Genomic DNA, 21665 nt, shown 5'->3' with positions numbered 1-21665 from the left:
ATCCTACTAAAGAATGAATGGGTCAACCAGGAAATTAAAGAAGAATTTAAAAACTTCATGGAAACCAATGAAAATGAAAACACAACTGTTCAAAATCTTTGGGATACAGCAAAGGCAGTCCTAAGAGGAAAGTACATAGCAATACAAGCCTTTCTCAAGAAACAAGAAAGGTCTCAAATACACAACCCAACCCTACACCTAAAGGAGCTGGAGAAAGAACAGCAAATAAAGCCTAAACCCAGCAGGAGAAGAGAAATAATAAAGATCAGAGCAGAAATCAATTTAATAGAAACCAAAAGAACAGTAGAACAGATCAATGAAACTAGGAGCTGGTTCTTTGAAAGAATTAACAAGATTGATAAACCCCTGGCCAGACTTATCAAAAAGAAAAGAGAAATGACCCAAACAAATAAAACCATGAATGAAAGAGGAGAGATCACAACCAACACCAAAGAAATACAAACAATTATAAGAACATATTATGAGCAACTCTATGCCAGCAAATTAGATAACCTGGAAGAAATGGGTGCATTCCTAGAGATGTATCAACTACCAAAATTGAACCAGGAAGAAATAGAAAACCTGAACAGACCTATAACCGCTAAGGAAATTGAAGCAGTCATCAAAAATCTCCCAACAAACAAAAGCCCAGGGCAAGATGGCTTCCCAGGGGAATTCTATCAGACATTTAAAGAAGAATTAATACCTATTCTCCTGAAACTGTTCCAAAAAATAGAAATGCAAGGAAAACTTCCAAACTCATTTTGGGAGGCCACCAGTACCTTGATCCCAAAACCAGACAAAGACCTCATCAAAAAGGAGAATTACAGACCAATATCCTTGATGAACATGGATGCAAAAATTCTCACCAAAATACTAGCCAATAGGATCTAACAGTGCATTAAAAGGATTATTCACCATGACCAAGTGGGATTTATCCCTGGGCTGCAAGGTTGGTTCAACATCCACAAATCAATCAACGTGATACAATATATTAACAAAAGAAAGAACAAGAATCATATGATCCTCTCAATAGATGCAGAAAAAGCATTTGACAAAGTAGAGCATCCTTTCTGGATCAAAACTCTTCAGAGTATAGGGATAGAGGGTACATATCTCAATATCATAAAAGCCATCTATGAAAAACCTACAGCGAATATCATTCTCAATGGGGAAAGCCTGAGAGCTTTTCCCCTAAGGTCAGGAATGTGGCAGGGATGTCCACTGTCACCACTGCTATCCAACATAGTATTAGAAGTCCTAGCCACAGCCATCAGACAACAAAAAGAAATCAAAGGCATCCAAATCAGCAAAGAGGAAGTCAAACTCTCCCTCTTTGCAGATGATATGATACTGTATGTGGAAAACCCAAAAGACTCCACCCCAAAACTGCTAGAACTCATACAGGAATTCAGTCAAGTGGCAGGATATAAAATCAATGCACAGAAATCAGTGGCATTCCTATACACCAACAACAAGACAGAAGAGAGACAAATCAAGGAGTCGATCCCATTTACAATTGCACCCAAAACCATAAGATACTTAGTAATAAATTTAACCAAAGTGGCAAAGGATCTGTACTCAGAAAACTATAAAATATTCATGAAAGAAATTGAAGAAGACACAAAGAAATGGAAAAACGTTCCATGCTCATGGATTGGAAGAACAAACATTGTGAAGGTGTCAATGCTACCGAGAGCATCTACACATTCAATGCAATCCCCATCAAAATACCATCCACTTTTTTCAAAGAAATGGAACAAATAATCCTAAAATTTGTATGGAACCAGAAGAGACCCCGAATAGCCAGAGGAATGTTGAAGGAGAAAAGCAAAGCTGGTGGCATCACAATTCCGGACTTCCAGCTCTATTACAAAGCTGTCATCATCAAGACAGTATGGTACTGACACAAGAACAGACACATAGATCAGTGGAACAGAATAGAGAGCGCAGAAATGGACCCTCAACTCTATGGTCAAGTCATCTTTGACAAAGCAGGAAAGAATATCCAATGGAAAAAAGACAGTCTCTTCAACAAATGGTGTTGGGAAAATTGGACAGCCACATGCAGAAGAATGAAACTGGGCCATTTCCTTACACCACACACCAAAATAGACTCCAAATGGTTGAAAGACCTAAACGTGAGACAGGAGTCCATCAAAATCCTAAAGGAGAACACAGGCAGCAACCTCTTCGACCTCAGCCGCATCAACTTCTTCCTAGAAACATCGCCAAAGGCAAGGGAAGTAAGGGCAAAAATGAATTCTTGGGATTTCATCAAGATCAAAAGCTTTTGCACAGCAAAAGAAACAGTCCACAAAACCAAAAGACAACCGACAAAATGGGAGAAAATATTTGCAAATGACATATCAGATAAAGGGCTAGTATCCAAAATCTATAAAGAACTTATCAAAGTCAACACCCAAAGAACAAACGATCCAATCAAGAAATGGGCAGAAGACATGAACACATTTTTCCAAAGAAGACATCCAAATGGCCAACAGACACATGAAAAAGTGCTCAACATCGCTCAGCATCAGGGAAATCCAAATCAAAACCTCCATGAGATACCACCTCACACCAGTCAGAATGGCGAAAATTAACAAGCCAGGAAACGACAGATGTTGGAGGGGATGCAGAGAAAGGGGAACCCTCCTACACTGTTGGTGGGAATGCAAGCTGGTGCAACCACTCTGGAAAACAGTATGGAGGTTCCTCAAACAGTTGAAAATAGAGCTACCATAAGATCAAGCAATTGCACTACTAAATATTTACCCCAAATATACAAATGTAGGGATCCGAAGGGGTACGTGCACCCCAATGTTTATAGCAGCAATGTTCACAATAGCCAAACTGTGGAAAGAGCCAAGATGTCCATCGACAGATGAATGGATAAAGAAGAAGTGGTATATATACACAATGGAATATGATGCAGCCATCAAAAGGAATGAGATCTTGCCATTTGCAATGACGTGGATGGAACTGGAGGGTGTTATGCTGAGCAAAATAAGTCAATCAGAGAAAGACATGTATCATATGACCTCATGGATATGAAGAATTCTTAATCTCAGGAAACAAACTGAGTGTTGCTGGAGTATTGGGGGGTGGGAGGGATGGGGTACCTGGGTGATAGACATTGGGGAGGGTATGTGCTACGGTGAGCGCTGTGAATTGTGCAAGACTGTTGAACCACAGATCTATACTTCTGAAACAAATAATGTAACATATGTTAAGAAAAAAAAAGAAGATAGCAGGAGGGGAAGAATGAAGGGGAGTAAGTCAGAGGGGGAGACGAACCATGAGAGACAATGGACTCTGAAAAACAAACTGAGGGTTCTAGAGGGGAGGGGGGTGGGGGGATGGGTTAGCCTGGTGATGGGTATTAAAGAGGGCACGTTCTGCATGGAGCACTGGGTGTTATGCACAAACAATGAATCACGGAACACTACATCAAAAACTAATGATGTGATGTATGGTGATTAACATAACAATAAAAAAGAAAAAAAATCCAAGCTTATGTGGTGCCTGGGTGGCTCAGTCTGATAAACATCTGACTCTTGATTTTGGCTCAGGTCATGATCTCAGGGTCGTGAGATTGAGCCCCACATCAGGCTCTGCACTCAGTGGGTAGTCTGCTTGAGATTCTCTCTCCGTCTCCTTTGCCCCTCCCCTGCCCGTGCTCTCTCTAAATAAGTTAAACAAATAAACAAAAATAAAATCTTTTAAAAATAAATAATCAGATAATCCAAGGTTATAAAATAGCTTGGTTTTCTCATGCCACTCCAAGTAACTCTGAAGACAATTCCAAGAGCATTTTTTTTAAAAAAAGACAAAACTGTATAAATGAATATATTGATTTCTAAAGTTCAGAGGATAATCATTATTGGAACATAAAATCTCCATTCCATTTACTATCTGCGAAGCACAATAAAGTGAAGTGCCATAAAATGAGGTAAGTCTATATGTAAACATATACCATGTCACCAGCTGCAGTGGTAGGCAGTGAACATCTTGAACACTCTATTACTCCCCTTGTGTTTTGACTCCTTCTACTTGCCCTTGACTCTTAACCCATTGCGCTTCTACTCACTCTACCTGCACTGCTCTTTCTGCTGATATTTCCTAGTCTGTGCAACTAAAGGACATGCCAGAGGAAACGCCAGGTGGGGAAACATGGGACTGAAGCCGCTGTGACACATTTGGCCACACAATACACACATCATCCAACTTTCTCAACGAGAATCAAATCTCTATGCACAGCATACTCTCTCTGGGGTTTGTAGGTTTTCATTTTAATTAAAAAAACCTTTCCTTTCTCCTGACAACAACTCTAGAAAGAGGAAGATAAAACCATAGTAATATTGACACATTTTACAGCTCGTGTCCAAAAGCTACTCTGGAATAATTAGAAGTCAAGTTGATCAAAACTACATAGCAGTCAAACTCAGGTGGGTAATGAGGAAAGGAGAGCAGAAGTGGGTACATTTATAAAGTATTCTGCCCAAAACAAATTTTTTCTTTATGATAATATGTGTAAATTATCCCAAATACGTTATTCCCTCATGCCTCTGTAGTTTTTATGGTGATTTTGGTAATCTCCACTTATTGCATTCATTAGGCAGATCTTTGGGATCTTAAATTAAATAAAATTAAATAGTGAACTGCTTCCAAATATATGGAACAACTATTAATTTGGAGACAGGGATGGTTCTGTTCACTGATCTTTTAGCTTGCCCTACTTTTCACCATCAGGCTTTCACAAACAGCTGGTGGTGCTGACTACAATGGGAATTAATCTTCCATAATATATCCAATTTTTTCTGGGCTGTGACCGTGAGTTCCCAGGAAAACATTCTGAGATTTGTAATTTTCTTTCTCAATGACTCAGTTACCCGAATTCCTGGTGCCAAGACCTCCCATCACTTCATTCCTGAAAAAGCAATTAAATGGGTTTCACAAGCAGTACACAAACATCAGTCCCCTTTCTGTAGTTACCCTGGCATTTGTCCCTGCTGAGTGGAGGGGTGTTAGAAGATTAGTGTCTTGGGCACTTTGAGAAACAGCATCAAATGTCTGGTTCACTCTGGACAAAACATCTGGTCCTGGTAAAATGAGGCTTAAAGTAAATAATCACTCCTGTTACACTGTGATTCTAGTCTGCCCCGTGTTTCTTGGGTGGCCCGCCCCCCTGCCTCCCCGCCCAGCTAATCCTTGTTTCAATGAAGCCTAATCACCCAAGAGTCTTGGATCTTAAAAATGGACATTAAAGTCACAGATTTCATACAAGCAAGCAAACGAAAAACATCCTGTCTGTGTGGGGTAAAATATTGAATCACAAGCCCTGATGTCAGCCAGCAGTAGCGCGGCCCCCCTGCCATGGGCATCCCATTCAGTCTTGGTCAACACGCTCCCATCTGAATCTTTGTATTGCTTCCTTAGCAACCATACCCCCGGAAGTAGGTGTGTGCTTATGTGTGTAAAGCAAAGTGGAAAAAGTGATGCAGCACGTACTGACTATTGTGGTGGCTCCTGTCGTAACACCCCGCACCCTACGGGCTCCACTGTACGGCAGACACGTGGTCTGCGTGGGACTGACCCTGCCCCGCCTCCCCGCCCCCACCCCGGCCGCCCCGCCCCGTGCCGGATTTGTGGACGTATTCCCCAGAAACCGAACCAATCAGGACCCGGCATCCTCTGGGGTGTAGTGATTGACTGAGGTGGGCACATGACCTAAGCTGAGCCCATGGGAGGCTCCCTGGTCACGTGTGAGGGCAAGCTGCCCTTGGGGGAAAAGCAGTCTGCAAATAGGACGCTGACATTGTCGTTGCTGCCGGGAAGGGAGCTCGCTAGAGTACGAGAATTGTTTTAAACGTATTCTCAGCACTCCCCTTTTTACTGAATCCGAGGGCTGGCATGATTTCTAGAGTCTGCTCTTGTTTCCATCCCTCTCCACTTTATAGGTGAAGGAACCACGCCAGACACGATGGAGCGACTTGTCCCCAATCACAGAGAGCACCACTGTTTTGGCTCAGCTTTTATTAAGATTTTATTTGTCCCCCACACCCCCCAAAAGATTTTTTACTCACTTAATTTAAATGTGGAAATGGTTTCTTAGCACTCACACATTTGGACCAGTTAAGAGTTGTAAATAATACAGCAAGAATTGGGGGGAGGGTAAGCAATTCCTCTGACCCATATAACCAACGTGGAGTGTACTGTGTGTGTAAAGTGTGCCTTGGGGTGAAGGGCAGAGTGCAGAAATGATGTTAGGAGTAATATGATTTTGTATCTAAAATGATGGAGAACTGCTTTGGGTGACAGAATTATCTGGAAAACTCTTCAGCTGTTTATTTCATTATTCCTGTTCATATTTCCTCTCTGTTACTTATACAAAACCCAGTGGGTTCTCAAAGACTAGACAGGGCAAAGATTACTTGTTCCCAAATCCATTTTCTCTACTTTCTTGGCACACAGCAAGATAGGGGTGATCATATTACAGATTTGGGGCCAGTAGGTTGTAAGTAGAGAGGACATGGTCCACTTCCCAGCCTGTCCTTCAAAACCTCCCGTGTACAACTGCATATGCTCTTTCCCCAAGCAGAGACTTCACGCCACATGTTAAAGATGGTAGAATCACAGGGAGGAAAGAGTCTCAGCCCCAATATTACTGATGGAGCAAAGCCACCTGCAGATCAGAAACAGTCACCATACTTTACAAGTGGGGAAACTTTTATTGTGTTAAACCCCTGAGATTTCAGGGTTTATCAAATTACCAGGATAATACACCCAGCATCACATTAACCAATAGTGTAGGCATTGTCTACACCAACGCTTCTTCTTAAAGAGACGTACACGGAGCCTCCATCACCTCAGAATACACAAAGAGGATGAGATTTCAAACAAGGACACCAAGGAGTTCAGTGGGTAGAGAAGTGTTGATTAGCTTCAGGGCAGTTTTCTGCTACCTTAGAGATCGGCAGAATTCTAAATGATGACAAAGCCTACACCCATAATCACTGGTTTACTGAAAAAAAATTTGAAGGATGCTGATAGCATTTATTGCCCAGGATGCTCAAAAGACATAATCAAATTCAAAACTGCTGCCTTCTCCCTACTTTACTCTTAACAAAACCAATTGTGAAAGTAAACGTTGCCAGGTCTCTGTCCAGAGAATCCGGTTTTTGCAATTACCCAGGATAATAAAATTGTCCCGGCTGAATCCAAGACTTTGTCTGTAAGGGCTCTCCACTTCTGCAGCCAAACAAGAGTGACAGCAGGCACTAGACTGGAAAGTGCACAAGAGTTCTGCATGGGGACAAGGGGCAGACAGAGCATCAAGCTTCAAGGTCATGCCAGGGACGTGACCTTGGCCAAGTCATCAACTTCTCTTGGCTTCTGTTACATCTTCTATTAAATGGGGTCACTGAAGCCTAACTGCTTAACTTGCTTGGGGGAGGAGGGCTGGGGAGATAAAGACTGAAATTCTTTCAAATAAAAGGAAGAAAAGAAGAGAATGGAGAGGGAGGGAGGCAGGAAGAACAGACTGTATTATTTCCAGAAAGACAGGTGTATGGAAATTAGCGAGGTGTCAGGGCGCCTGGGTGGCTCAGTCAGTTAAGCGTCTGCCTTCACCTGAAGGGTCCTGGGATCAAGCCCCACATCAGGCTTCCTGTTCAGCAGGAAGTCTGCTTCTCCCTCTCCCATCCCCCCTGCTTATGTTCCTTCTCTTGTTGTCTCTCTCTGTGTCAAATAAATAAATAAAATCTTAAAAAAAAAAAAAGAAATTAGCAAAGTGTCTCCAGTATTGGAAGTTCTATAGAAAGATAAAAGTCATATAAGGGAACCGTGTGTGAGTATAGGGAATAAGGTTAAGGACAGAAACATTGTTGGAGGCAGGTGCCAGAGTAAGAAGGGCCCCTGGGCTATTTGAAGGCAGTGCACTCACCATAGTGTGGAATGATGCTCCAGGCCATGGCAGATGCATAGATGCCCCCCGTCATCCAGAAGATGCCCAGCCAACTAAGGTGTTCTCCTCGCTTCTCCCGAGATAAGAATTCCGAAAAATAGGCAAAAACAATGGGCAGAGCACCCCCTATCCTGCATAAAGAAAATGCCAAAAAGAAACAATCAAGTCATACACTAAAAATGGTCATAGCAGAAGTCTAGTTACCTTATACCCCACCCTTGTGAATTTGAAAGACTGGTCAACGTAGTGTCAGGTTATTTGACCTTATACACTGACTTTACAACCTTTTCTAAGGTTCAACTTTAATATAATATCTTTGAAGTCAAACACAAAACATAGTCTGTTTTCTGGAGGCACAACTCAGAGCTCGAGTAGCAGGATGGATGGAACACTGGTCTACAAGGGTCCAGCAAAGCCCTGCATTTATGTACCCTATGCCTGAGAGGAGTCGGCAGAAGAGGAAGGCTCCATATCCCTGGACGAAGGAGGAGAGAGAGGCGAAGGAGGCGTTGAGGGCCAGAGACATGCTGAGGACTTTCTTTCTCCCCAGCTTATCAGCCAGGCCCCCTAGGACGAAGGCCCCAGCCATCATTCCTAGGTAGACTATCAGCCCTGCAAGGGTTGGGGGAGAAAAGAGAAGAGAGGGTGGAAAAAAGAGACAAGACATTAGAAACCATGCAATGTGCTAGAAAATCTGATGCCTGTTTTTATGCACTCTAGAAATTCCGTGTCACAGACATAAAAGGTGGACTCTAACAGATGTTCCTGGCAAATTAGAAGTGCTGTACAAATTCAAACTCTTAAGAATGCTATTCAAAAAAATAGCCTCACAGATTGATACATATGTGCACATACTAAAATAAATCAACCATAGCTCACTCTGGTGTACCTTTCTTGAAGATGGCTCTTTTAGTGACATAATCTGCAGAAGGTAGCACTGTCATTTTATTTTTAAGCAAAAAGAGTGTTTGTGTTATAAAATTTCTTACCTGCAGGGATAGGTTTAAAGAGAATTTCCAGGAAAAAAGGCCAAAATGGTATAAGGATCATGGGAAGGAAGGAAAAGGTACAAGTGTAAAACAGCAATTACCAATAAGCCTGGCTATTTTATTACTCCCAAAAAGATCTTCTCCATGCTACACCTGATGTTCAGCTTCCTTAGGGGAATGCAGAAGAGACCAGCAATGAGCCATCCTTTCTTTAACACATGTAACTTGTACTTGCCTTCTAATAATAAGATCAGTTAATTGAAGATATCATATAAATATATTGTTGTTGACATGTTTATGGTGTTCCACTGAAAGTCAGCATCCTCACAGACATGGGCCATCTCCAGAAGCACATGGATAACTCCTTCCTGCTAAATATTGAGCTCTTACTAATTATTAACGACGGTCCTGAGTCCATACGTGATTTATGATACCTGTGAAGGAAACTTTGCAGATCATCACTTTGCAGACCATCCTTCACGAGGACAAAATAACTGAATGCAAATTATGGAAGGATCCTTTCACCCAGCCTTAACTGTAAGTGAAACGATAAACACAAATTGTCTTTCACAGAAAGGAAGCCTCTGGACCTACAGATGCTTTATTTATGCAGATGTGCACCAGGAAGGGCCGACATAAAGCAAAAAGCTTCAGTTAGCTGGTTAATCAACTTGAAGATTGGTCCCCAAAAGGAAAGATTTGACCACGGTCTGTTTTATCTTCCCCATGACAGAGTTCCTTCTTTTGTCATCTTATTCTACAAGATGAAAAGAAATGATAACTTTGGTGTTGTCAACGGTTTTCACAAAGATTTTCTTCACTCACCTGGGTTGTAACTCTTAGCCTTTAAGTATGAAAGATGCTATTTTCTTTTACATTTTGGTATATGCTGTTACTTCATGGAATATGTCTATGAGTCTACAAAGTATCTATTAAATGTCTGTTACTAGGTAAATACTCTTGTAGTTACTGGAGATACAGCACGGTCCAAACACATGAAAATCCCTGCCTTCACAGAGCTTACATTCTAGTTGGGGAAAAGAGATAATAAATAAATGCGTAAAATATACAGTTAAGTGGGTGACTGATAAGAGTTCTAGAGAAATATAAGAAGGAGGGAAATAGGGAGAGCCAGGGTGGGAGGTGGCAATTTTAAAGAAGATGGTTCAGGAAGCCCTTACTGAGATGGGACATTCGGGCAAAGACCTGAAGAATGTTCCAACCATGGGAATGTCTAGGGGAAATTGCTGAGCCCATGCTCCTGGTTCTGCCATTTCTCTGCATCCTCAGAGGACCCACAGAGAAGTAATAGAGTGAGGATACCCGCTCCTCCCTATTTCACCAGTTTCCCAGTCCAAAGCTCAGAAAATCTAGTTTGCGATTTCCCACTAATATTAGGTCACCAACACTTGTGTTTCAGAAAATGAGTCAAGACTTGCAAACACAATTCAGAGTATGTGTCATGCTGTGTCGTAATAATGTGTGGGTCAGTGTGCTCTGCTAGACTAATAGTTTATCTGCTATCCCACCCTGACCAACCAAGGGTCTCCAACATCTAGTTCCCTGCAGACTTAATCATGCTCAGTTCTTAGCCATTGTGAGTCGTTTCTAGCGGGACTGCCTTACTCACTGATGGGGGCTTAAAACCATCTTCTGCTGCCATGACCCAACCCCACCACATAAGCCTGAGTGAGGGTCAGGCTGCAGCTTCCCTGTTACTTTTACTTGTGGTTCCAGTCCACATGACTGCCTTTGTGCCTGGTCCTGAGTTCCTGATCCCCATGCTAGTTTCCGATTAGCATCTGATACCCCAACCAATTGGAAAAGACCCAAACTCTGTCCATGCCTAACCAGGTCCTTCCCAGGAAAGAATTGGATTCTACTTCCTCTGACTTAGGTAACCCACTTAACATGATGGCCATAATCAGGAATCCCATATCTGAGACACTCTGTCCTTCTTCCCCACCAGCCCAACACGTGTCTGTCACCACCAGCCCAACACAACGTAGGCCCTTGTACTTGGTAATTTAGACTTTTGGACCAGAGCAGAGAGGGAACATCTTTCTCCACATTAGGCCTGTTCAGTTTCCAAACTTTGTTGGCCTCAGCTCAACTCCTTGTCAAAAATTTCCAATACTCCATTCAGCTGACAAATACCTTGTGGTTCTTTCATGATACGTGGTCAATCACGTTTGGAATAAAGACACAGATACTGAAAGGAAGAAAGGAAGGGAGGAAGGGAGGGAGAGAGTCCTGCCCAAATTGCAAAGTAAATGCTATGGGTGCTTTAAGCCAGTAAGTAATACAACAATAGATCATGAGAGCCTAATATATCACATCATAGCACCAAGGTAGCAAATGCAAAGTGAGCACTCACCACTAACCTGGCTCCATGTGAAGCATTTCACAGAGCATTTTTGGTCCCATTTAATGCTCGCAGCAACCCAGTAGATACCACTAGTGTCCTTGTTTTGTAAAGGAGGAAACTGATTCACAGAAAGGCAAAGTAGTTCCCCAAGATCCCATAACTAGTGGAAGTACCAAGATTTTGATCTGGGAATTCCAACCTCAGAGTTGATGCTTTAACTACTATGCTTTACTGTTCTTTATAGATAAGCATCGACAGATCTGTTAGCTCTGTATTAGTTTATTCTTCCCTTGTTTGCTCATCTCCAGAACTGCTTGCTAAGTGGGGGCATGGTTCCTTCCTTTCAAGGAGATAAGCAATACATTATATGATTATCTCCTGGTGAGAAAGAATGTTCCAATAAAGGCATATGCTGGGTATTATACAAACATAGAGAAGGAGCAAGCATGGATGCACCTCACTCAATGTGGGAAGGCTTCCAAAAGGAAGTCATTGAGCTGTGGGTGAACGACAAAGAGAAGCTAGTCAGGTTTCCATCTTGGTGGTGGGGGGAGTGCATCACAGGCAGTGGTAGGCAGCAGGTGCAAAAGATAGGGAGGCAAAAAGAACACCTGATATGTTTGGGCAATGGTGCCCAAGTGGTTCAGTGTGAGTAGGGCTGAGTGCACGTGGGGGAACCTGGTGAGGGACTGGGGAGAGGGGGTAGGGCAGAGACCATGTCATAAATGGCTAATGGGTGTGTGGGTGTATGGGTGTGTGTGTGCGTGTCTGTGTATGAGGGAGAGAATACATATGCATTTTCGGATGCATGCTCATGTAGTTATGTGTGTGCACGTGGCTGTTTGCATCATGTGTGTGGGCCTATAAATTAGAAGGAAGGGAGACGAGAAATCAGAGAAGTGGCCAGGCGATTTGCTGAGAACCAGTCTGCATACTCCTTACCCTGGTTCCATCCCGGAGAAAAACACTAGCAGCCAATTAAAGTTTATTTTCCTTTTCTGAAAAAAGCTATCTTCAGCACTTCTCAAATGTTACTGTGCACACACAAATCATGGGAAGATCTCATTAAAATCAGATTTTGATTCAGTAAGTCTGGTGTGGGGCCTAAGAGTCTATATTTATTTTTAATTGAGAGAGAGAGAGAGCGTGTGCCAGCCAGGGTAGGGGGCAGTGCAGAGGGAGAGGGAGAAAGAGAATCTTAAGCAGGTTCCATGCCCAGCATGGAGCCTGACGTGCGGCTGGATCTCACGACCCTGAGATCATGACCTGAGCCAAAATCAAGAGTCAGATGTTCGGAGCGCCTGGGTGGCTCAGTCAGTTAAGCATCTGCCTTCGGCTCAGGTCATGGTCCCAGAGTCCTGAGATCGAGCCCCGCATCGGGCTCCCTGCTCCCCGGGAAGCCTGCTTCTCCCTCTACCACTCCCCCTGCTTGTGTTCCCTCTCTTGCTGTGTCTCTCTCTGTCAAATAAATAAATAAAATCTTTTTAAAAAAAAGAGAGTCAGACGTTCAACCAACTGAGCCACCCAGGCACCCTTGAGATTCTGCATTTCTTTTTTTTTTAAAGATTTTATTTATTTATTTGAGAGACAGAGAGTGTGAGCAAGAGAGAGCATGAGCCAGGGGGAGGGGCAGAGGGAGAGGGACAAGCAGTCTCCTGGCTGAGCAGAGAACCCAACGTGGTGCTCAATCCCAAGACCCCAGGATCATGACCTGAGCCGAAGGCAGATGGCTAACTGACTGAGCCACCCAGTTGCCCCAAGATTCTGCATTTCTAACAAGACTGGTGCTGCTGATCCATGGACCACACTCTGAGCAATGGGAGGCCAAGGCACACCCATCTTCCTGGAAGCACAGTGAGGGGTAGTGATGAGAATCCTGGACTTAACACCCCAAAATCTCCTTCACTGGTTGTGAGATTTGGGAGGAAATTCTTGCACCCTCTGAGGGCCTTACCACCAGATGTGTAAACTGATTACTAGATAATTTCCAAGCTGCCTTTCTATTCATTTGCCTTTTAAAAATGTAAATCATGAACGATAAAGTTGTGTGGATTTCCCAGGAAGCACATGTTCAGATTTTAAAAATTAACCGAGACACACGTTTGATTAAACTATCATGAATGCCACAAGAGACACGTCTATGGACCATACGTGGCCAGTGGCCAAAAGTAGCTCCTAGACCACCGGTGTGCAATCTCAGCCATGAACATTGTATCAGTTATTAAAACTATGTCGCTCAGCCCGGAAACCACCCTTCCTATTTTGTCCACAAACACCTGCGCATTGCCGGCCAGGAGCTAGTAGGCCCTGCCACTAGGGGGCACTAGAGGGCGGGGGCGCTGAAAGGCTGGAGCAGGAAGAGGGGACCTGTGCTTTCTGTTCCTATGAATTCCGCCCCAGCTTTGTTCGCCAGGCAGGAGCAATGCCGTGCCGCACGTGAGCTGCTGGGTCCAATTAGCAGAAACAGCCACATCCTGCTCTCCCCTCCACTCCCACACCAACACCAGCCCGCGAGGGTCCCCTCTCTAGAGATCTGAGTTATAGCTCCCTGAGCTCCCTTCTCTGAGCTTTTGAGGTATAATAATTCCATTCTCTTCCCTTTATTCCCCCAGGCCCAGGGAGGGAGCTGCTGCCTGCATCCACTATCTCAGTATCCTTTATCAACACGTTTCACTCACCCCACTCATCATTTTTTATATTCAGTTCTCTCTGTTCCAATAACTGGTATGAGTTGTATCTCCTGACTACGCCCTGACCGATGCGGACACGTCGGCAAACCGATGTAGTATGGAGATTCGATATTGAATCCGACTCCTTCGCTTCACTAGCTGAGGATGCTGAGCCCCAGATCAGGTCAGAGACTCTCCCGGAAGTTCCCTGCTGGCGCTGGGCTTCTGGTCTCCTGGCTCTGAGCCTGGTGCTTTTGCTACTCACTGTCCAAGGCAGAGGAGGAACTAGGAAGAGTAAGGGGAGCTTTTCAAAATGCCGTTGCAGGGGATCAGAATATGCTGCCCCCAAAATGTGCCGTTTTGGCCTAAGGATTATTTTGAGCTGAAGACGGTTGAGAAACCGCAGACTCCAAGAGAAAGCTCTCTGCCCTCCCGCATATTTGCCTAAAAGCAGGCTTAGGCTTTTATTTATTCTTTTTTTTAAATTTTATTATGTTATGTTAGTCACCATACAATACATCATTAGTTTTTGATGTGGCTTTTAATCACTGCAGGTGCAGCCTGAGACAGCACCACGAGGGATCGACAGAACAATCCTTCCTAAAACAACCTCGTCTTCGGTTAGTTTGCCCCCTTTGCCACCCAGGGAAGCCTAAGCCTACAACCCTTTTCCTTTGTCCTTGTTCCTTCTCTACAAACGTATTGTTCTTTGTGAAATTGCTATCTAAGACCAAAGTTCTAACCATCCGTTGGAATGGCACCTGTGTCTGTGCATTGCACGTGCTAATAAACTGTTTTCCTCTTGCTAATCTGTCTTTTGTCAGTTTAATTCACAGGGCCTGCTGCTGGGGAGGGCTGAGGGAAGAAGTTTTTCCTCCTCCGCACTTGTTGGCAGGCTCTGACAAGGAAGAATGGAGGGAAGAAGGGCCGATCCACAGAGAAGAGAAATATAGAATTAACAATGCCTCTGAAATGGCTGTGCTATTAAACTCATTTAAAATCTGTCTTTAACAGAGGAAATTAAGACAATAAATTTGGAAAATTGAAATGCAATGGAGTTATCAAAAATAACTAGCACGAAGCAGAGAAGGGACTAGCTAGAAAGCTGGAAACTCTATCATCCTTCAGTTCCACTCCACGAGCTCGCTGGCATATTAAGGAAATGCCCCTCAATACATGAGCTTTTTAAGGAAATTAAAAACCAAAACTGTTACTTGCAGAGTAGGGCGGAGGGGGGCGAAAGGAGGTGGATGTGGGAGGGTGAGAAAGGCTTTTAATCAGTGATAACACCACAGAGGAAGTGAAATATGCCTCCGTGGAAGAAGGAGGAGTCCACTCTGAGGAAGAGCCCAGTCTTGAAAGCGAGATGATCCGGCTCCTAATCCTGGCTCCGTGAATTACCCGCAGCACGACCGCAGGCAACCCATGCAGCTTCCCTGATCATTGCTCCTTCTTTATAAAAGTCAGATGATAGTGCTCATCTTGCGGAGTTGTTAGGATGACATGGCACAGCGGATTGAAAGTACCTAGCAGGATGCCTGGCACAAAAGTAAATGCACAATTAATAAAAGTTGCTACTGTGGTTATGAGCAGGGCAGCGGAGAACCGGCTATGACCTAAGAAAGCCACAGGATTAGAAAAATGAAAAGTTGGTGGTATTTTAAAATCAAACCAACCATATGTTAAAGGAATTGGAGGCAAGAGGACAGAGACTAGCAGAAGAAACTTATTTATAGTAGCATGCCCTTTAAACGCACCTCCCTCTCTCCATACCTGAAGCAGAAGCCAGGTTCCAATAAAAAGCTTTTTTTAACTAAAACATTTTTCAAGTTTCCTCTGATAAAACATCGCTCGGAATTGTTTTTTTCTTTTTGCTAACTCATACTTAAACTGCCAGGTTGATGGTCATCTCCTTCGAGAGGCATCCCTGATGTTCCTTCCAAACTAGGACTCAACAAACTTTTTCTGTTAAAGGGCCAGAGAAACATAGTTCACTTGTCAATAGTTGACTTTGCAGATGTCCTATGGTCTCTGTGACTTCTTCTTCTTCTTCTTCTTCTTCTTCTTCTTCTTCTTCTTCTTCTTCTTCTTCTTTTTCTTCTTCTTAACAATCCTTTAAAAATGTACAAACAAAAACAGGCCATAGTTTCCAGAACCCCTGTTCCAAAGGAAATTCTGTCCTCCCTGCTGGTACTCCAGCAACATACTGTTCCTTCCTTCCTACCACATATGTCTGTTTGCTATTATACATTTATTTCTTCAACATAGGTCCAATCCCTCAGACCACAGACTCCTGGAAGAAGAGACTGTGTTGGTTTGGTTCAAGTGAAATTGTCTCTGTGTCTCTAGCATCCAGCTCAGAGGCTGGCACTTGGTAAGCACTCCATTAAAATTCATTCTAGAAATAAATAAAATAATTCATAATCACTATAGAAAAATCTGAAATATAAAAAAGTAGAAAAGTGAAAGCAAAAACTGTCCACCCCAAGCTGTTGTTACAGCTTGTTTTAGTCTTTGTATTTCTACTTGTCCACATACAATGACATACTCTATTTACACGGTTGAGACCATTCTGTATTGGAAGTTTCAGGGCCTATTTTCCATTTGATAAATAACTCCACAAAGAACATCTTTGTGCATATGTCCTTGTCTGCCTGACTGGTCATTTGTTCAGAATTGATTCCAAGAAATGAAATCATGAGGTCAAAGGGGCTCAATGAGTTTGTGGCTCTTGAGATACAAAGCCAAATTTCCTTCCTGAGAGCTCATACATACCACAAACCTCTTGAGATCTCTAGAGATGCTTTTCATGTAAACAGAATATACCCTCTGAGGATCAGAGGCAATAGGATGAAGTACACAATTAACCAAGGAAAAGAAGCCATTTCTAATTTTTTTTTTTGCTTGAATACATAGAAATTAAATGCATTAATTATCCTGGGAGGATTCTAAGCTCCTTTTCCCTGCAACCACTCATTTATTGGACTGTGCTTTTCAGGGATCAAAATCAGCACTTCCCAAATGAACTATCTCCATTCTATTTCTTTATTATTCAACCAAATATACCTTTTTAAAGGGCAATATTTTCTTGGACCAGGACCTGGGAGGTTAATGTGCTAAAGATTTAATGTATACGGGAATCCCCTAGTGAAGTCTCACTTCGGTATTAAGTCATGGAAGAACATCAGGCTATCTATCTGCACACCTCCATGAGATCAGATGCATTAGATGAAGTGAGCCAAGTACTGCGTGTATATGACATGTGGATGCTTGGAAACTTCTGGGATGAATAAACACTTTCTTTTGGATCCAGGTACTTGGCACAGAAAAGGTTTGACTCGAACAATTTGTCAAGTGAAAACCAATCTGGCAATCACGATGTTGGACTTTTCTAGTACTTTATGTGTCCAATAAGCTCAAGTGAATGAATCTTTGGAAGTAGGTTAACTTTCCTAATCTATTAAAAGTTGGAACTCTTCCCCAAATCTCATATAACATATTTATTTAGAAACAAATGGGCAGAGGAGAAAGGAAGGAACAAAGGAACTAGTTAGTGTCTGTTTAGCTCCTACCACGTGCTAAGTGCTATAGTAGGTGACATAGGTAATAATTTCAATTTGCCATTCCAACAGTGTGAGGGAAGTATTAATATCTTGATTTAACAGATGAAGAAATTGAGATTAAGAGTTTTCCTCTCTGACCACAGTTTTCTGATGTCTGATGGAAGAAATCCAGGCTTGCAGTTGTGTGACTCATCAATGACCCAGATTATAGAGTAACTCCCAAGAGAAGATACACCAGGACTATTCAGGGATACCTGGGTTGGATAAAGCATTTGTCACTCTGGCTGAGGATGCATCACACTCACTCACATCTGGCCCTTCAGCTCAGGAGAAGCCACAGCTGTATGGAAGAGTAGAATTACCCCTTCTGGAAGTTCTAGATTCTGTGTGTGACCAACAGGTCCAAAGATGGAAGTTTGCAGACAGACTGGGGAGTCTGAGGGACAGAAGCCCCTTACTTTAGCAATATCGTGTAAGGGTAAGACCTTAAGTCAGGAAGGGGTTCTCTCTCCAACCATACTTATGGGAAATACAGACCCTGCGAGGCAGCCTGGAGACTTCACCCTCCCAGCTGTGTGTGTGACCAAGCTTAAGCCATGAGGCAACATTCTGGGCCAAGCCATGAGCCTGTGAGGAGACTAGACCTCAGATCCCCGGCCATGTCTTTGATGAGTGGAAGACAAGCCCACAGCCATAGTGGGAGCAAAGCCAACAGAAAGGATTCAGGTCACTAGTAAGGTTTCTGTCCACTAGCCATGGGACAAAGTGGTACCTGGCACTTCCCTCAATCTTCTCTCATGCTGGAAACAAGAGGCATCAAGAAGCATTCCCTGAGAATACTGTGAGAATCTTGAAATTGCCTTGTTCACATACTACCACACTAGAGATGTCTTAGAAAAGCAAGGCTTCCCTTCAGGTACCTCCCACAGCAGGTGAGAGAGGGTGTAACCTGGGCTAAATAAAGCCAGTGGAGGTATGACATCTCTGATAGCTGTCCTGGTACTGTGCACATCTCAGATGTAATCATGACCCAGGGAGACTCAAGGATCTCTTGGCCATTCCACTAAAGACCAAGTTGGGGCTGCCACTGTGGTCATTTCTAGAGGGTGAACCAGCCCAGGGGAATCACAACAAAGCCAGTCATGGAGAATACCCCAGAGCCAGAAGCTGAGAAAGGAGTGGATAATAAAAGATCAGGAGAGGAAACCCAAGTCTTTGCAAGGAAACTTCCTAAGCCCCATTCTCTACATGTCAGTGAATCCAGGATAGGGGCATAAAGATAAATAAATCCTAGCCCTCTGCTTTCAAAAAACTCATAATCTAGCAGAAATAAAGAGGTAGGAAAAGGGGAATTAGTAGATCAGGGCAAGGGCTAGAGAAGGGAAGCAGCAAGAACTCTGGCAAGCTGATATATGGAAAGAGGGTGGCTGGCTGTCTTCGAAGAGGCAGATGCCTAGTGGGGCAGGGGCAGGGCTGAGCATCATACCAAGGGATCAGAAAGCTATTGAGCTGGTTATTGGCCGAAGTCAACCCACAATCTTCCAGAACTTAGTTGCCTTTCTTGGTACAATCACTCTGCACCAAAGTGGTCCACCTTGTCTTCAAAGGACATTCTCTTCTATGTTGGGATAGAGTTGTTTGCATGCAGCCAGCCTGGAAGAGATCTATCTTCATCTCTGGAGACACCTGGATATCTGGCTCTGACTTTTGGGCAAGATAGGGGCAATCGTATTTGTGACAAGCACTTTTAAGTCTGAAACTCCCCTGGCAACCCCTTGGGCCCGTTTGTTTACCGATGGTCTTCAGTGGTATAACCAGTTGGTCAGCCTGGCTTGATGGCAAGACCAAAGGAACACAACAGCCCCTGGGGGAACTTCGGCCTTTGAGTTCTCACAGAGTGAAGATTCCTTGCACAGATCTTGGTGGTTCAATCTGGAGACAGCTCTGTATGGGACTAAGGAGGACCCTGGAGAGAGTGCCTGAATGTCTCTTGAATCCCCAGTGCTTGCCTATATGATCTTCCTATGCCCCCCTACATCCTTTGCCTTTAAATAAAAGCCTTAGGTGACTATACTCAATGCAGACTCATGAATCCTTGCAAATATCTGAAATGATGAAATCTTTTCATTGCCTGCCCCAAAGGTTGCAAAATCAGATGCCTCCAGGGGCCAGGCCGGGAAGTGAGTGAAGCCGGGCAGGCACACCTAGTAAGGAAAACACACCCATCTAAAAGGTACAAAAAATAAATAAATAATAAAAAATAAGTAAATAAAAGGCGCAGGCATACCCAACATTTGCCAACTGCTGTGTTATGGAATACAGACGCTGTTTCTAGAATTTCAAAAAGCATCAGAAATATGGATTTCTAAATAAAATTCTTTGCTTTTTAAAAACACTTTAGCGACAAAGCAATTATTTTCTTCCACCATTTGAGAAGTCTATGTGACAGAAAGCAGCACAGGCTTTAATAGAATGTTAGGAACGTGAACATTCACATTTTCATTAAAATAAAATGTTTCTCGGGTGCCTGGGTGGCTCAGTTGGTTAAGCAACTGCCTTCGGCTCAGGTCATGATCCTGGAGTCCTGGGATTGAGTCCCACATCGGGCTTCCTGCTCAGCAGGGAGTCTGCTTCTCCCTCTGACCCTCCTCCCTCTCATGCTCTCTGTCTCTCATTATCTCTCTCACAAATAAATAAAATCTTCAAAAAATATATATTTTTAAAATAAAATGTTTCTCATGGTTCAGGTCTCTTCATTTTTGTATTCCTACGACAACTTGTCTTATCAGGTATCAATTACCCCCAGGTGGTGATTTTCTATGCTCTTTCTCACCTCAGAGTCTTCACACTGTTCTTTTGTTCCATTCAGTATGTTCTTTATTCATATCTTTGCTTGGGGGGCTTCTTCTCATACTCCAGCCCCAGACACCGAGAGGCCTTCTGTGATCACCCATTCACAGTGATCCTCCTTCCAAAGGTGGAATCAGACATGCCAGTGAGAAAGCCATGACATATATCCCAAGTGAGTAATGCTGACAGCATGGGCCGGGGTAGCAGTGAGAGGGATAAGAAGTCATTGGATTCTGGGTATGTTTTAAAGGTAGAGTCAATTTCTGCAAAGAAGACATCCAAATGGCCAACGGACACATGAAAAAGTGCTCAGCATCACTCGGCACCAGGGAAATCCAAATCAAAACCTCAATGAGATACCACCTCACACCCATCAGAATGGCTAAAATGAACAAGTCAGGAAACGACAGATGTTGGCGGGAATGTGGAGAAAGGGGAACCCTCCTACACTGTTGGTGGGAATGCAAGCTGGTGCAACCACTCTGGAAAACAGTGTGGAGGTTCCTCAAACAGTTGAAAATAGAGCTACCCTATGATCCAGGAATTGCACTACTGGGTATTTACCCCAAAGATACAAATGTAGTGATCCGAAGGGATATATGCACCCCGATGTTTATAGCAGCAATGTCCACAATAACCAAACTATGGAAAGAGCCAAGATGTCCATCGACATATGAATGGATAAAGAAGATGTGGTATATATACGATGGAATATTATGCAGCCATCAAAAAAACCCCTGAAATCTTGCCATTTGCAATGACGTGGATGGAACTAGAGGGTATTATGCTAAGCGAAATAAGTCAATCAGAGAAAGACAAGTATCATATGATCTCACTGATATGAGGAATTTGAGAAACAAGACAGAGGATCATAGGGGAGGGGAGGAAAAAATGAAACAAGATGAAACCAGAGAGGGAGACAAACCATAAAAGATTCTTAATCTCAGGAAACAAACTGAGGGTTGCTGGAGTGGAGGGGGGTGGGAGGGATGGGGTGGCTTGGTGATGGACATTGGAAGGGTATGTGCTATGGTGAACGCTGTGAATTGTGTAAGACTGATAAATCACAGACCTGTACCTCTGAAACAAATAATACATTATATGTTAAGAAAAAAAGAAGAAGAAGATAGTAGGAAGGGAAAAATGAAGGGGGGGAAATCGGAGGGGGAGATGAACCATGAGAGACTATGGACTCTGAGAAACAAACTGAGGGTTCTAGAGGGGAGGGGGGTGGGGGGATGGGTTAGCCCGGTGATGGGT

The 21665-nt window shown here is 43.3% G+C and overlaps 1 protein-coding gene across 7 annotated transcripts in view; it reads right to left on the bottom strand.

Annotated features, from left to right (window-relative positions):
* SV2B (synaptic vesicle glycoprotein 2B) overlaps window positions 1–21665 on the bottom strand; it is a 197222-nt gene that overhangs the window by 46675 nt on the left and 128882 nt on the right. For all 7 annotated transcript variants that reach the window (XM_073882282.1, XM_073882278.1, XM_025893228.2 and 4 more), the window contains exons 3-4: window positions 8398–8578; window positions 7946–8097 (exon numbers count right to left, since the gene is read on the bottom strand). In XM_073882282.1, the coding sequence (XP_073738383.1) occupies window positions 7946–8097; window positions 8398–8578 (333 nt within the window). The remainder of the gene's footprint in view (window positions 1–7945; window positions 8098–8397; window positions 8579–21665) is intronic.

This window comes from Callorhinus ursinus, unplaced genomic scaffold (genome assembly GCF_003265705.2).
Source record: "Callorhinus ursinus isolate GAN/ISIS: 27379988/994484 unplaced genomic scaffold, GSC_fseal_2.0 scaffold45, whole genome shotgun sequence".
Taxonomy (NCBI): domain Eukaryota; kingdom Metazoa; phylum Chordata; class Mammalia; order Carnivora; family Otariidae; genus Callorhinus; species Callorhinus ursinus.
This window is presented reverse-complemented; position numbering and strand designations above follow the sequence as displayed.